This window comes from Macaca mulatta, chromosome 20 (genome assembly GCF_049350105.2).
Source record: "Macaca mulatta isolate MMU2019108-1 chromosome 20, T2T-MMU8v2.0, whole genome shotgun sequence".
Lineage (NCBI taxonomy): Eukaryota > Metazoa > Chordata > Mammalia > Primates > Cercopithecidae > Macaca > Macaca mulatta.
The window spans coordinates 23,220,765-23,236,131 of record NC_133425.1 but is presented as its reverse complement, the minus strand read 5'-3'; the positions used below and the strand labels follow the sequence as shown (position 1 = coordinate 23,236,131).

The following is a 15,367-nucleotide window of genomic DNA, read 5'->3' as shown; positions in this document are numbered from 1 at the left end:
CAGGGACAGTTTCAGGACACTGAATTCCCTGTCCACAGACCTGAGAAAGTTCCGGTCCTATAAGGGGACATCAGTGCGAGACCTGCTCCGTGCTGTGAGGAACAAGGTATGTGTTGGGGCCTGGGTGGGCCTGGGTCTTGGGGAGGCACGGCTGCAGCTGAGCCAGGGTTCTCTTGCTCTACCTACCCCCAGAAGCACCACTACAGGGAGCTCCCAGTTGAGGTGCAACAGGCACTTGGCCAAGTCCCTGACGGCTTCGTCCAGTACTTCACAAACCGCTTCCCACAGCTGCTCCTCCACACGCACCGAGTCATGAGGAGTTGCGCCTCTGAGAGCCTCTTCCTGCCCTACTACCCACCAGACTCAGAGGCCAGGGGGTCGTGCCCTGGGGCTGCAGGGAGGTGAGGTGGGCCGGAGGCCACACAAATGGTCTCCATGCTGGCTAGCTGAAGAGCTGAGCCTGTGGCTGGCCTCAGAATCAGAATCAGAAAAGACTGCCAGGCTGGGTGCAGTGGCTCACGCCTATAATACCAGCATTTTGGGAGGCTGAGGTGAGAGGATCACTTGAGCTCAGGAATTCCAGACCAGCCTGGCCAACATGGCAAGACCCCACCTCTACAAAACATTTGAAAAATTAGCCAGGCATGGTGGCGCACGCCTGTAGTCCCAGCTGCTTGGGAGGCTAAGGTGGGAGAATCGCTTGAGCCCAGGAGTTCCAGGCTGCAGAGAGCCAGGATCATGCCACTGCACTCCAGTCTGGTCCACAGACACTGTCACCCCCTACCCCCCACAAGACTGGCAGAGGCTGGGCAGCCTGGGGCTGATGAAGCAGAGATGTTCCCTGGATCCCAGGCCCTGGCACCCCTCAGGAAATACAAGAAAAAGAAGATTCACATCTGTTTAATGTGTATAAAGCCAAGGAAAGGACAGTTCCGAACTCAATAGAAATATTCTGTACAATTCATATGGTGGGGTTGAGGGGGAGGGGACGAGGCTGTAGAACCCACACCCGAACATGTACAAAAATAACTTACACAGCAACCCCCACCTGCAAGGATGATGCAGCTCTGCCCAGCCACCGGGGCTGGGGGGCACACTGCAGACATGGCACCGCAGGAGCCAACCAGTATGGGCCCCAGATGCTGGTGGGAGTGAGGAGGGCACCAGTCCGGAGGGGAGGGCAGCTATTAGGAGGCCTTGAGGCGGTTGCTGGCCGAGCGTGAGCTCAGCAGCTTGTCCACCATAGTGCGGGCATAGCGGAGCCGGCTGGCCAGCTCCTTGCAGCAGCCGTACTCCTCCAGGAGACTCAGGCGGTACGTGCGGAAGTCCCGCTTCTCATCGATGTAGGTCACGGCTGCCATCAGTGGGCACAAGATGAGCTTGGTGTGATCCTGCAAGAGAAGAGGGGCAGGGATTGCTGATCCCAGAGGCCAGTGTATGTTAGGGAGTAGAGGGAAGACACAACAGGTTATAGGTACCTGAGCCATTCACTCCATACTCAACTCACATGGGCCACTGCCAAGCACGTGGAGCCTACCCCAGCTCTCTCCTGCCCCTGGTGACATCCAGCTCACCTGGAAGAAGTTGATCTGCACGCTGCCATTGCTGAGGTGCAGGATGATGGCACTGCGGGTGCGGAACCAGGTCCGCAGGTAGGGCAGCCGGGCGAGCTCATCACCTTCACGCGGCGTGATGTTGGCACCTGCCTTCAGCAAATGCTCACTCATGTAATTGCGGAAATATTTAAGGAGGGTGATCTGGATGAAAAGTAAGTGAGGGGTTCCAGAATTAGAGTCTCGCCCTCCAGCACAGGTCCCACTCCCGCAATAGCCGGACGGCACTTACCTTCTTCATCAAGGAGTTGGGATGGGAACTCACGGTGAGGTAGGACTCGGTGCCGTCACGCTCTATGTACTGCAGGCTGTCACCATCGTTGTAGAGGATGAGGCGTGTTGAGTCATTGAAGAGCACCCCCACGCTGTTATCACAGAGCTGATACCCTAGGGATCAGTGGAGAGAGGTCTCAGAAAGGGGGAATAGAAAGTGGGGAGTGGGGCTGGGTGCGGTGGCAGATGCCTGTGATTCCAGCACTTTGGGAGGCTGAGGGGGGAGGATTGTTTGAGCCTAGGAGTTTGAGACCAGTCTGGGCAATGTAATGAGACCTCATCTCTACAAACTATTTTAAAAATTAGCTGAGCGTGATGGTGCATGCCTGTAGTCCCAGCTACTTAGGAGGCTGAGCCTGCAGCCAGGCATAAGCCTGGAAGTTTGAGGCTGTAGTGAGTCATGACTGTGCCACTGCACTCCAGCCTGGGCGACAGAGTAGGACCCTGTCTCTGGGCAGTGGGGGAAAAAGGCTGGGGAGTCGGGGAGCACTGGGAGCTGGAATTGGGAGGCCTGGGATGGAGAAAGGAGGGCACTAAGAGTACCTGGGAGCTCAAAAAGGCCAGAGCCTGTAACAACTGAAAAGGTCACCTGGCTGTGCCTGAGTCACCCACCTGGTTCTGGAAGAAACCTACCAAGGCCGTACTTGTCCGAATAGTCCACCCACTTGCTGACCCAGAAGATGGGGATGCAGGCAGGATCCTCAGCCTCCTCTAAGACAGAAACAGACAGACAATTGGTCAGGACCAGCCTCTTCTTCTCTGGTCCACACATGTGGCCCACACCAGGGAACAAGGAAGCCTGCTGGGCACACCACCTGGGCTCAGTTGAGAGGCCTAGGGCCCCAGAGAAGAGCAAAGCAGGGCCTCTGCTGCCAACAGGCTCAGACAAGCAGCAGCATAGACATCTCTACACAGAAAGTTTCAACACAGCGCACCAAGTTCCACTCACTCCTTCATTCCACTGACCCATTTACTGAAGGCCTACCGTGCCAGGCACTGTTGCAGGTACAGTGAGCAACAGACAAAACCCCAGCCTCCACAGAGCTTACACTGTGGTTGCAGGGGCAAAGACTAATCAAATTAAGTATGGGCAAAATATCAGTGACTTCTATCATGGTAAGAGTCAGAGACATCTAGTTTTCCAGTTTGGAGTAATTAGGAAACTGTGAAGACAGACGCCGGCTGCAAACACATTAAAATGTTATATTCAGTGCATGCAACAAACACCTTACTTTAAATCCAATCAAAGAAGAAGGACGTGTTGGACTATGTTGGGTGAGAAGTGTTATGGAAAACTATGCAGTGGGTAAGGGGATGCGAAGCACCAGCAGAGGGGCCAGGGAGATGCTCACGGAGGTGACACCGGAGCAGACACTTGAAGGAGGCCACAGTGTGAGCCATGTGGTGTCTGGAAGAAGTGCTTTCATGCCAGGGCCAGGGAGAAAGCCCTGAGGCTGCAGTACGTCTGGGTCTGTTATTTCAAGGGTCTTGAAGAAACAACAGGAACTTACTGAGCAAAAGAAACAGCGTGTGAAGGTGGCACATCGAGGTGCTAGAGTAAGAGACGGATCAGAAAAGAAGGCAGGAGCCACAGCAAGCAGGGCCTCGGATATCAGGAAATGGGGAAACCAATGGTCCTATGGAGACAGGGCCTGGACAAGTCACCAGTGCTTTGTTGGCCAAGGCTCCTCCTGCCTTCTCCAGATGCCCCAAGCAATCCTGCCCCGCCCAGGGCCCCGCAGTACCCACCTTGCCTGACCAGCCCGCGCTCCGAGGGCTTGGAGGCATTGACACTGTGCAGCTGCTGCAGCATGTCACTGAGGTGGCAGTCGACCACCTCACCTGTCTCTCGAACCACTGGTTCTTCCTTTTCCCGGGTACGCTCAGGCAGGGGGTTCTCCAAGCCTAGAAAGGTGACAAAAACAGGGGCGTTGGGAAGGGCATAGGACTCCCCTGCCACAGCTGAAACTCTTCCAAAAGAAAAATTCTCTTAGCTACCATTGCTTTGGGGAAACTGAGTCAGTGCCTGGTTATTAGAGCAGCAGCTGCCATGCTCAGGTGACAGGCACAAGTGCTCACTGTGAGGCAACAGATCTTCAGATGCTCTGGCCTCTGACCCAACGATGTGGCCCTGCAGGATACGACCTGCCACTCAGGCAAACAGCTTGAAGGCAACAGCAGCTCAGAGCTGCCCAGCTTCGAGCAAAGAATTAAAAGCATCTTCAGCATCCAGGCAGATGGAAGGGCTGAGTAGTTCAGTTCATCCACAGAATGGATTCAGTCGGCATTTAAATAAAAACACAAGAAATTTTTTTCCACCCCAAAATTTGCTTTATATGCTTATTTATAACCAAAAAAAGCTTGAAAAGATACATGAAATTTTAACGCTGATTATATCTGGGCAGTAGAAACACAGATTATTTTTGTTGTCTTTTTCCTTATTTATTTATTCCCCCACCAACATGTGGTAATTCTCCTTGCATAATATAAAATGTTTAAGTTTTCAATTAAAAAACAATGCCATGATAGGGACTTAGGTATGAAATAATAAGATATTAGGGATTTGCTTTAAACACTCCAGCAAGGCCAGGCCTAGTGGCTCACACCTGTAATCCCAACACTGAGAGGCCAAGGCAGGTAGACTGAGCTCAGGAGTTTGAGACCAGCCTGAGCAACATGGCAAAACCCTGTCTCTACTAAAAATACAGAAACTAGCTGGACATGCTGTCCCAGCTACTTGGGAAGCTGAGGTGGGAGAGTCACTTGAACGCAGGAGGTGGAGGCTGCTCTAAGTCATGATCTTGCCACTGCACTACAGCCTGGGCAAAAAAGCAAGACTGTCTCAAATAAATAATAAATAATAATAAATAGTAAATAATAATTTTTTTAAACTCCAGTAACAAAAAAGGCAGAGGCTGGAATAAATAAAAAAAGTCTGTCCAAATGTTGATAAGTAGTAAAAATAGATGAAACATGGGACTCATCATACAGTTCTCTCCACCTTTGGGTAACTGAAAATTTCCTTAAGTTTTTAAAATGCTATATGAAAAATTAAAACTGAAAGACAAAAAGTAGGAGGCTGAGGCAGGAGGATCACTTGAGCTCAAGAGTTTGAGACCAGTGTGCGCAACAGGGCAAGACCTCATCTCTACAAAAAATTTAAAAATTGGTCAGACATGGTGGCACGTGCCTACCGTCCCAATTACTTGGGAGGCTGAGGGTGGAGGATCACTTGAGCCCAGGAGGTCAAAGCTACAGTGAGGTACAACTGTGCCACTGTGCTCCAGCCTGGGAAACAGAGCAAGACCCTGTCTCAAATTAAAAAAAATAAATGAAAACAGAGAAATAAGTAATCCTTTAAAATATAGCCCAAAGAATAAAATATCCATGAGTCTATTTCAGACATAACCAAATAAATAAATCAATGGGAGAGAAGGAACAGCTCTTCCTTACAGGAGAATTCCAATTATTAAATGTAGAAAAAGTAAGGAAAAGAAAAATTGCCATTAGAACATCACTGTAGGCAGGACACAGTGGCTCACGCTTGTAATCCTAACACTTTGGGAGGCAAAGGAGGATCACTTGAGGGCAGGAGTTTGAGATAAACCTGGTCAACATAGTGAGATCTTGTCTCTACAAAAAAAATTTTTTTTTTTTTTTTTTTTGAGACAGTCTTGCTCTGTTGCCCAGGCTGGAGTGCAGAGGTGAGATCTCGGCTTACTGCAACCTCCACCTCCCGGGTTCAAGTGATTCTTGTGCCTCAGTCTCCTGAGTAGCTGAGATTACAGGTGCACACCACCATGCCTGGCTAATTTTTTGTACTTAGTAGAGATGGGGTTTTGCCATGTTGCCCAGGCTGATCTCAAACTCCTGAACTCAGGCAACCCGTCCACCTCGGCTTCCCAAAGAAAAAAAATTTTAATTAGCTGGGTATAGTGGCACATGCCTGTAGTCCTAGCTACTCTGGAGGGTGAGGCACGGGGACTGTTTGAGCCCAGGATGTTGAGGCTGCAGTGAGCTATGATTGAGCCACTGCATTCCAGCCTGGGTGACAGCAAGTCCTAAGACCTGTCTCAAAAAAAATTCCACTGTAGTAGCTGCAAGGTATGTGGAAACTCTGGGGAGTTTTTTATTGTTGCAACTTTTCTGTATAAGCCTAAAATTATTCCAAAATGAAGTTTAAGAAAAACCAATGCCTAAAAATTGAAAACTGAAAAATGAACTGAAGTTGTACATCAAATTGGTGATATATCCACAGAGCAAAAAAGTATTTCAAGTGACTTTTTAAAACTATGTATCCTCGGCGCCTGTGGTCCCAGCTACTCGGGAGGCTGAGGCAGGAGAATGGTGGGAACCCGGGAGGCGGAGCTTGCAGTGAGCTGAGATCTGGCCACTGCACTCCAGCCTGGGCGACAGAGGAGACTCCGTCTCAAAAAAAAAAAAAAAAACAAAAAAAAAAACAAAAAACAAAACAAAAAAAACACTATGTATCCTTAGTGAAATATACTTTAAAGACAATTAGAAATGCAAGAAAATAAAATATCATTTAATAACAGGAACTCATATATGTTGAAAATTTTAAGCATATTAATGTAAGGGAACAAGATTTTCAGTTTAAGAGAAAAGAAATATGAGTATAAACCAAACAAGTAAAAACAGATTAATATTGTGTCTGAATCAGACACTTAAAAATTACCAAAAGAAAAGCAGCAACTCCCCAGTGGAGGAAAAGAAAATCACTGTAAGACAGTATGTATCAATGTTAAACTTCCTGAACTTGGGAATTGTGCCAGGTATTATTGTTATGTAAAAGAATCTGTTTGTAGGAAGCATACACTGAAGCATTAAGGGTAAAGTGTAGGACGTATACAACTTTTGAATGTTCAGAAAAAAGAGGGCAATTGATAAATGCGAAAAAAAGTGTTAACTGGTGAATCTGGGCAAAAGGGGAGAATGGGAGTGTCTTTTTGGTCTCTGCTACGTTTTTCATAAGCTTACAATAATATAAAAAAATGTTTAAAAATGTGTGATTTGGAAATACCAACACAGACTCAATGTCAGTCTTTCCCCACTGCCACAAATGCAGTTCCTAATTCTGTTCTCTGAAGAGACCTAGAAGCAATGACAACCTAAGCAATGGCATGTGGTTTTTTGATTTTTAAGAAAATGTCCATCTTTTTTAAGAGAAGTATTCTGAAGTTTATGTATAAAAATGGCAAAGTGCCTGGGGTTAACTTTAAAAAATACTTCAAAGAAACAAAAATAAATGAATGAAGCAAACTTGACAAAATCCTGATAACTAATTATTGAATCTGGTAAGTATGAGGGAATCCATTACATTATGCTCTATATGTGTACTTGAAAATTTTCATGCTGGCTGGGTGCAGTGGCTCACACTTGTAAACCCAGTACTTTGGAAGGCCAAAGCGGGCAGATTGCTTGAGCTTAGGAGTTTGAGAACAGCCTGGGCAACAAAGTGAGAATCTGTCTCTACAAAAAATACAAAAAATTAGCCAGGCATGGCAGCACACGCCTGTAGTCTCAGCTGAGATGAGAGGATGACTTGAGCCTGGGAGGCAGAAGTTGCAGTGAGCCAAGATCACACCACTCCACTCCAGCCTAGGAGACAGCCAGACCTGTCTCAAAAAAAAAAAAAAAAGGAAATTTTTATGTTTTTCAATGAATCATGAAAAAGTGTTAGAAGGCCAGGCGTAGCAGCTCATGCCTGTAATCCCAACACTTTGGGAGGTGGAGGTGGGAGGATCACTTGAGCCCAGGAGTTCCAAGACCAGCCTAGGCAACATGGCAAAACACTGTCTCTACAAAAACAAAAAAAAATTAGCCAGGCATGGTGGCTCATGCCTGACAGTCCCAACTACTTGGGAGGCTGAGATGGGAGGATTGATTGAACCCTAGAGTTGAAAGCTGCAGTGAGCTGTGATTGTGCCTCTACACTCCAACCTGGAAAATAGAGGAGAGACCCTGTCTCCAAAAAATTAAATTAATTAATTAAAGTGATTGGAAAGAATTTTTTAGGCTTGGTATTCAGTCCATTTTCTTCTTCTTGAGCATAGCAGGTTTATCCAGCCATGGTAAGGTCAGTCTTTCCCGGCAAGGCCGAGGAGCAGATGGGCATGGGAATCACGAATTTAAGGACAGAGGTCTGTCCTAAACCAAACCTGAGCTCTTGGGGCCAGGGACTAAGCCACACACACCCCTACAACCTGGGCTTTCTCTGGGGAGTCTGCTCTCTTACCCAGACCCTTGTTGTACCTTTATTGAGGACTGTGAGGGGCTTCCGGTTGCTGGGGTCCAGGCTGCTGGGAGCAATTGAAAACCTCGGTGGAATGGTCAGGCAGGTGATGGGGAGACGGGCAGGGATATAGCCAGAAGTAAAGAACTCGTCGTTAAGCAGCTCATTAATGGTTGGGCGGGCAGTGGGATCTGTCTGAAGCATCTTCTGGATGAGGGAGGCGGCCACGGGGTTGATGTGCTAGGGCAGAGAGAGGGACAGCCATAAGCAGAATGTGAAGGGGACCCGGAGTACAGTACGGCCTCAAAGGGGCTGCAGGCCAATAGACCACACGCAGTCCCCAGTCTCAAATACACCCCAGGTTAGTGGTTCACAACTTGGTTCAATGCCAACTTCTCCACTGTCGGCTTTACTGAGCACCTTTGACAGAAGGGTCAATGGACTGTGGCCTAGCACCAACTCACTTTCCTGGCACTTACTATGTGCCAGGAAAGCATTCTAAGCACTCCTGTACTTAGCTCACTTAGCCCTCACTAATACATCTAAGGGGTGGGGCTCTATTATCATCCCTTTTTTGCAGAGGAGGAAAGTGAGGCACAGAGAGGGTGAAGGCCTTGTCTAGTTGGCTTGATTCCATGCTGTCTCTGACAGTGAACTGACACTTTGTGATGGATTTACTATGTCCGTCCTTATGGTGACAGGCCTCTTGGCTTCACACAAGGACACTACACTTCAAACTGGCTGTGTGCTAGGCTTCTGCAGGAACCAGCTATTCCTTTAAATGCATTTCTGTTGGTGGTTGTGAAAATACACACCATGGCCAGGTGTGGTGGCTCACGCCTGTAATCCTAGCACTTAGGGAGGCTGAGGCGGGCAGATCACAGGGTCAGGAGATTGAGACCATCTTGGCTAACACAGTGAAACTCTCTTTCTACTAAAAATACAAAAAAAGTAGCCGGGTGTGGTGGCGGGCACCTGTAGTCCCAGCTACTCAGGAGGCTGAGGCGGGAGAATGGTGTGAACCCAGGAGGGGGAACTTGCAGTGAGCCGAGATCGCATCACTGCATTCCAGCTTGGGCGATACAGTGAGACTCTGTCTCAAAAAAAAAAAAAAAAAAAAAGGAAATTGCACACCACTATGCCATTAGGAAGCCCTGGGATTCAGTGATTCATAATTCTGTGAGCACTTACTACATGTAAGGCACTCTGTGAGGTGCTCCAAGGCAGGAACTCCACTTTATAGACGAGAACTATGGTTCAGAAGATGCAGGCCAGGCTGGGCATGGTGGCTCATGCCTGTAATCCCAGCACTCTGGGAGGCTGAGGCGGGTGGATCACCTGAGGTCAGGAGTTCGAGACCATCCTGGCCAACGTGGTGAAACCCCATCTCTACTAAAAATACAAAAAAAAAAAAAAAAAAAAAAAAAAAAGCCAGGCAAGGTGGTGGGTACCTGTAATCCCAGTTACTTGGGAGGTTGAGGCAGGAGAATCGCTTGAACCTGGGAGGTGGAGGTTGCAGTGAGTCGAGAGTCGAGATCATGCCACTGCACTGGGGAACAAGAGTAAAACTCCACCTCAAAAAAAAAAAAAAGAAAAAAAAGAAAAAAAGAAGATGCAGGCCATTTGCCCAATGTGATCTGGCTAAGTGGCAGACTCAATTTGAATTAAGATAATCCATTTCCAAAGCTTAAGCACTTTAGCCTCCTACTCCTTCCTACCTCCTTTGTTTTTTGCTTTTTACGCAACTTTTGGGCTACCCAATCTCTTGAGAATCTGCCAACTCTCTCCCCCTAGAAAAAATGCTTATGTGCACATACATGTCAAGTTCTGTATGTAATTTCAGACACAGGCCCTCGTAAGCTCTGTGGCTATCCTAGAGGTGGGATAGACCTATTTCTGGTCTTAGGATATTGCTGGGTTCCATAAACAGCTTTTGGGGAAAACAAAATAAATGTAAAGTTAAAGCATCATTAGTCACCTTGGGAATACTGTATTCATTCTTCTTGATCCGGAGGTAGGTCTCTTTTAGGCAAGAAGTCTCAAAAGGTGGTTTGCCCACTAACAAGGTATACCTGTAAGCACAAGGTAGGATTTGGCACCAGCCTCCCAGCCACAACCCAGACATAAGAGAAATCATCTCAGGGTCAGAACAAAGACCAGGCATCCTCTGGACACTCACTGTAACTCTGGGGCCCCTGAAGACAACCAAGTCCACTGAGCAGCCCCAGGAGCCATAATATTGGCTAGAATGAGCCCTTACCAGAATACACGTGGTGAGACTAGGATTCTTAGGGGCCAGTGATTTTTTAGTTGTGGCCTGTGGTCATCTAGGACTCTGCAAGGGCCTCAGAGGCTGCCTGTCATGCAAAACAGGTCAAAGGGCTACCTGCACTTACAGAAGCAGCTCTACCTTTAGCAATTCTGTACTTAAGTCTTCAAGTTTTCATTTGGAAAAACCCCACTGCGAAGATGTATGAAAGTCACTGCTACAACTCATTTCTAACTCTCCAGTACCTAGGCCCCAAACAAGAAAGGTAATACCTGAAAAGGCCCAAGCCTCTGCCTGCCACCAACCGCTGCTGATGGTCTCAATCCAGACAGACCACTGGCACGTCATCCTTCCATCTGTAACTCCTGGCCTAATTTCCCCCACCATGCTAATGTTCATCAATGTTTAAGACCTTATTGTGCACGGGAACTACCAAGGGACCTTGTTAAAAAATCCAGATTCTGACCCAGTCAGTAATCTGGGTCCTGAGATTCCGCATACAGGTTCCCAAATGATGGTGATGCTGCCCTGTGGACCACTCTAGCAAAGGACTAGAGTAAGGTTGTGGAGACGACTTCTCCTCCTCCTTCTCCTCCCCCTCCTCCTCCCCCATGTCCTAGGCTGCAGAAATCCAACAGGATACACCAGTGACAGGGAAAGATATGGCAGTTAGGCTTTGTTTGGGGGTAACCTGTCCCCTGCAGTAGGTTTGCTGTAAAGCAGGCCGAAAGGTCCACAGAAAAGGTCAGCCAGGTAGGATGTCCCAAAGTTGCCCCTGCTGAGACCAGGTAGATCCAGAGATAACTCCCAACTTACATGATACACCCAATAGACCACACATCCACCTCGAAACTGTGCCCTTTCTTGCTCAGCACCTCAGGAGCTATGTAATTAGGAGTCCCGCACAGGGTCTTCTTCCTCTCCCCGTCATATTCGACTTTGGTTGCCAGTCCAAAATCCCCTGGGACAGAGGGAGGAAGAGCGGGTACTTAGATGCCAGCCTCTGCCATCTGTCAATGCAGAAGGCTAGTTAAGGTTTGACCATCAAGAACCAGGGCCATTTGATCCCACAAGCTTCTGCTCCTTGTACGCAGCAAGGCTTGCCCAGGAATCTTCCCGCCATGCTGACACCAGGGAGGTGCCTCCAGTGACCCTTCTCACCCCTCCCCTTAGAAAGGGGCTATACTTCGAAACGGGAACTGGCAGGGATAGCAAAACTCCAGTGCCTTCAAGGATCAAGCAAGTTAACCTCCAAGACTTGGCAAGTCTGTGAAGAAGTAATAGGGAGGAGTAGAGACTGTGGCAAACAAGTCTGAAGGGGACAGCTGCTTTCCAGCCCAGCAAAGGACTGCCCTAAGAAAATGCTGTCCTCGTATTACTGGAGCTTTCATGACTGTTTAAAAGGAGCTCTAAATCAAAATTTTTATGTCAAACCTTCCAATTTAAAAAATAAAAACAAATTCAAATTCTTTGTAAAAAAAGAAAAATGCTGTATTGGGGCACAAAAAATAATGCATCTGTAGGCAAGATACTGACTTGTGGGTTCTTTGTTTGAAATTTCTGGACTAAAGAGAGAATTCTAGAGGCAATCAACAGCCCAAACTTCCCACCATCCTCTTCCTTCCTCCTGGTCTCCTTCCTTTCTCCCAGCCTCCTCCAAATTCCAGCCTCTTGGAGTGATGTCAAGCACCCCTGCAGGCTCAGCAACTCACCTATTTTCACCTCCAGATCTTCATTCAGGAAAAGGTTGCCCAGCTTGAGGTCTCGGTGAATAACTCGGTTTCGGTGCAGGTACTGACAGCCAAGCACAATTTGCCTTAGGTAGTATCGGGCCTCAGGCTCAGTCAGGGCTTTCCTCCTCTTGTGCAGCTCCAGGAGAGACTGTGGATGGGAAGGAGAGGGCAGGAGGGATGGGGAGGTGGTATTGAGGCCGGTGGGGAAGGGAGAGGGTTACCAGGCAAAGGAAGCACAGGACTGGACTCTGGACTCCCAAAGGATGAAAGAGGGGTCTTGGTGGGTTTCTCTCCTTCCCTATGCCCCCACCCCATTCCTTTTCCAGGACAACTGGCATCTGGACCCTGCCTTAACACTGTCCACAACCATTCACAGCACCCCTTCTCCTACTAGCTTTCTCCCTTACCTGGGGGTCCTCTCTCAGCCCCACTCCGGAAGTCCCCAGCAGCAGATCCCTTTCCTGACTCTTATCTCCCTCGGAAGGCCCGAAGTCTAGCTCCAACTACCCCCTCACTGACCCAGCTACACTCCGGAAGCTCCCAGTGCCCGGCATCACTAACCCGGGACTCCTCCCTGGCCACTCCAGGGCCCTAGCGTCCATTACCAGCACCCCTCCCCCCAAGTACCTCGCGTCCAGAAGCTGACCTCCCTATCAGCAACATGACTCAGACTCCACTTCACCGGAACCCCGTCCTCCAGCAGCTCCAAGAGCCAAGAAGCCCTTACCAAAGGCACTTTCCATACCTAAGAGGGAGGCTCCCAGCACCCTTCTCTAGCAGCTCCAAGTCCCAGGTACTCCCTTCCTGGGCACTCTTTCCAGCAGCTCCAGGTCTGGGCGCTCCAACTGCCCCGCAGGCAGTTCCAGTTAACCAGCAGCGACACTCACCCTCCGGCGGCAGAGCTCCAACACCACGAACACGAAGTCGTTGTCCTCGAAAAAGCCGTGGAATCCTACGACGTGCTGGTGGGCGAGGCTGCGGTGAATGGATATTTCCATGGACATCTTCTCCCTCTGGTGCGGCTTAAGCAGCAGAGACTTAGGCACAATCTTGCCCGCGAACACCTCCTTGGTGTCCGCGTCCGAGATCTCGAAGCACTTGGCAAAGCCACCCTTGCCCAAAAAGCGGCCCCGCACATAGCGCCGCCGGCTGCGTGGGTCCACTAGGACCTCCGGGATCTCTTTCGCCGGTGGAGCCGCCGCCGGAGCTCCAGGAGCTGCAACTCCGGGGACCCCGGCTTTCCCAGGGTCGGCCGGTGCCCGTGCCAGCTTCCCTGCAGTCACCGCCGCACTCATGCTCCTGGAGCTGCTCTGCTGACCTGGATCCGAGCAGACGCTCCGCACCGCTCAGCTCCTCCCCGAATTCAAACGCGGCGCTGGGAACGTTACAAAAGCCTGCGCGCCACTGATTGGCCGCGGGGATTTAAAATCCAAACCCGCCCGCCGCGCGGCACCATGGGAGCGCCCTGCGCAGCAGCTGCCTTTAAACCCGGACCCAGCCGGGGAAAAACTTGATTGACAGGGACGCCCGAACACGTGGGATAGCCTGGGAAACCAAATCCGGCGTGGATGCGGAGACCCAGCCCCGAGAGGGGAGGAATTCCTTCGGGGTTTCTCCCTTTCTCGGGCGTCCGGGAAAGCTCCTGCAGTTCGCTTGCGCCTCCTCCAGGAAGCTTTTCCTTAAATCTTCCTCCACCTCCACCCCACCTAGAATATAAGCAATCTAAGAGTAGGGAACTGGCATGCCAGCAGGTCGTTTAAGAAAGCCTTAGCATCCGCCTCCCGATGCCGTCAGCTCTCAGCCAAGCCACCCGAACTGAACTAAAATCTAAGTAAAAGTGTGCTTGCCAAACATACCTTCATGGCTAGTCTGCTCCTTCAAATAACTGCCGCTTCTGAGCTCCTCCGGATTACAAAGCAACGCTGCTTAAAGAAGGGGCCATGGAACAGCAGCATCGCCATCACCTGAGAGCTTGTTAGAACCGCAAAGGCAAACATTCAGGCCCTACTCCAGACCTCCCGAGTCAGTGTCCGCCTCTCAACAAGACTGCTCAGGTGATTCCTACACATCCTGAAGTTGGAGAAGCACAGTACCAGAGTCCTCCATGATGCAAGGAAGCTGTCTGGCCTGCTCGCTACTGAATTTCCCAGGGCCTAAAATAGTGGACACTCAGTTTCTTGGTCAGAGGGACGGAAGGTTGGAAGAATGCCTAGCAAACTGGCAGGTCATAGCCAAATGTGTCTTGCAGGGTTTTGTTTGGCCTCCCACGTGTGTGTGTGTGTGTGTGTGTGTTTTGTTTGGCCTCCCACGTGTGTGTGTGTGTGTGTGTGTGTGTGTGTGTGTGTCGGAGTCTTGCTCTGACACTGCAACCTCTGCTTCCTGCGTTCAAGCAGTCCTCCCGCCTCAGCCTCTCAAGTAGCTGGAATTACAAGCGTGCACCACCGTGTGTGTGTGTCGGAGTCTTGCTCTGACACTGCAACCTCTGCTTCCTGCGTTCAAGCAGTCCTCCCGCCTCAGCCTCTCAAGTAGCTGGAATTACAAGCGTGCACCACCATGCCCGGCTAATTTTTGTAATTTTAGTAGAGAAGAGGTTTCACCATGTTGGCCAGGCGGGTCTTGAACTCCTGACCTCAAGTGATCTGCCCACCTCGGCCTCCCAAAGTGCTGGGATTACAGGCATAAGCAGCCATGCCCGGCCATTGTAAAACATTTACAGCATTTAAAAGAGGAGGTCATAAAAATTTGGATTTGTGGCCTTTCCTGAAAAAAATCAGCTCTAGCTACTTAACTCTGTGCCTACATGCTTTCAGTTTGCCACAGTTCCCATTTACACCCCTTTGTTCTTTTTTTTTTTTTTTTTTTTGAGACGGAGTCTCGCTCTGTCGCCCAGGCTGGAGTGCAGTGGCGCGATCTCGGCTCACTGCAAGCTCCGCCTCCCGGGTTCACGCCATTCTCCTGCCTCAGCCTCCCGAGTAGCTGGGACTACAGGCGCCCACAACCGCGCCCGGCTAATTTTTTGTATTTTTAGTAGAGACGGGGTTTCACCGTGGTCTCGATCTCCTGACCTTGTGATCCGCCCGCCTCGGCCTCCCAAAGTGCTGGGATTACAGGCGTGAGCCACTGCGCCCGGCTACACCCCTTTGTTCTATAGGTACTTGAGTGGCAACCCTGGAACAGCAAAATACCTAAGTTAGAAGCTCTTTCTCTGTGCCTCCTTAGCACCCTC

At 49.6% G+C, this 15,367-nt stretch overlaps 3 protein-coding genes across 14 annotated transcripts in view; 1 reads left to right on the top strand and 2 right to left on the bottom strand.

Moving 5' to 3' along the window:
• ERN2 (endoplasmic reticulum to nucleus signaling 2) overlaps positions 1-4,212 on the top strand; it is a 41,087-nt gene extending 36,875 nt beyond the window's left edge. For all 11 annotated transcript variants that reach the window (XM_077986548.1, XM_077986546.1, XM_077986549.1 and 8 more), the window contains 2 exons: positions 39-106; positions 193-4,212. In XM_077986548.1, the coding sequence (XP_077842674.1) occupies positions 39-106; positions 193-405 (281 nt within the window). In that variant the 3' untranslated portion in view covers positions 406-4,212. The remainder of the gene's footprint in view (positions 1-38; positions 107-192) is intronic.
• On the bottom strand, positions 885-13,847 carry PLK1 (polo like kinase 1). The gene is made up of 10 exons (XM_001092070.5): positions 13,029-13,847; positions 12,121-12,289; positions 11,225-11,369; positions 10,118-10,211; positions 8,160-8,379; positions 3,636-3,791; positions 2,520-2,597; positions 1,846-2,000; positions 1,575-1,757; positions 885-1,391 (listed from the first exon to the last, which is right to left on the bottom strand). Exons 1-10 carry the CDS (start codon positions 13,434-13,436, stop codon positions 1,188-1,190), a joined length of 1,812 nt encoding a protein of 603 aa, XP_001092070.1. The 5' UTR covers positions 13,437-13,847; the 3' UTR covers positions 885-1,187.
• Positions 13,061-15,367, bottom strand: part of DCTN5 (dynactin subunit 5) — a 38,783-nt gene continuing 36,476 nt past the window's right edge. For both annotated transcript variants that reach the window (XR_013411961.1, XR_013411962.1), the window contains one exon: positions 13,061-13,847. The gene's annotated coding sequence lies outside the window, so the exon portion shown is untranslated. The remainder of the gene's footprint in view (positions 13,848-15,367) is intronic.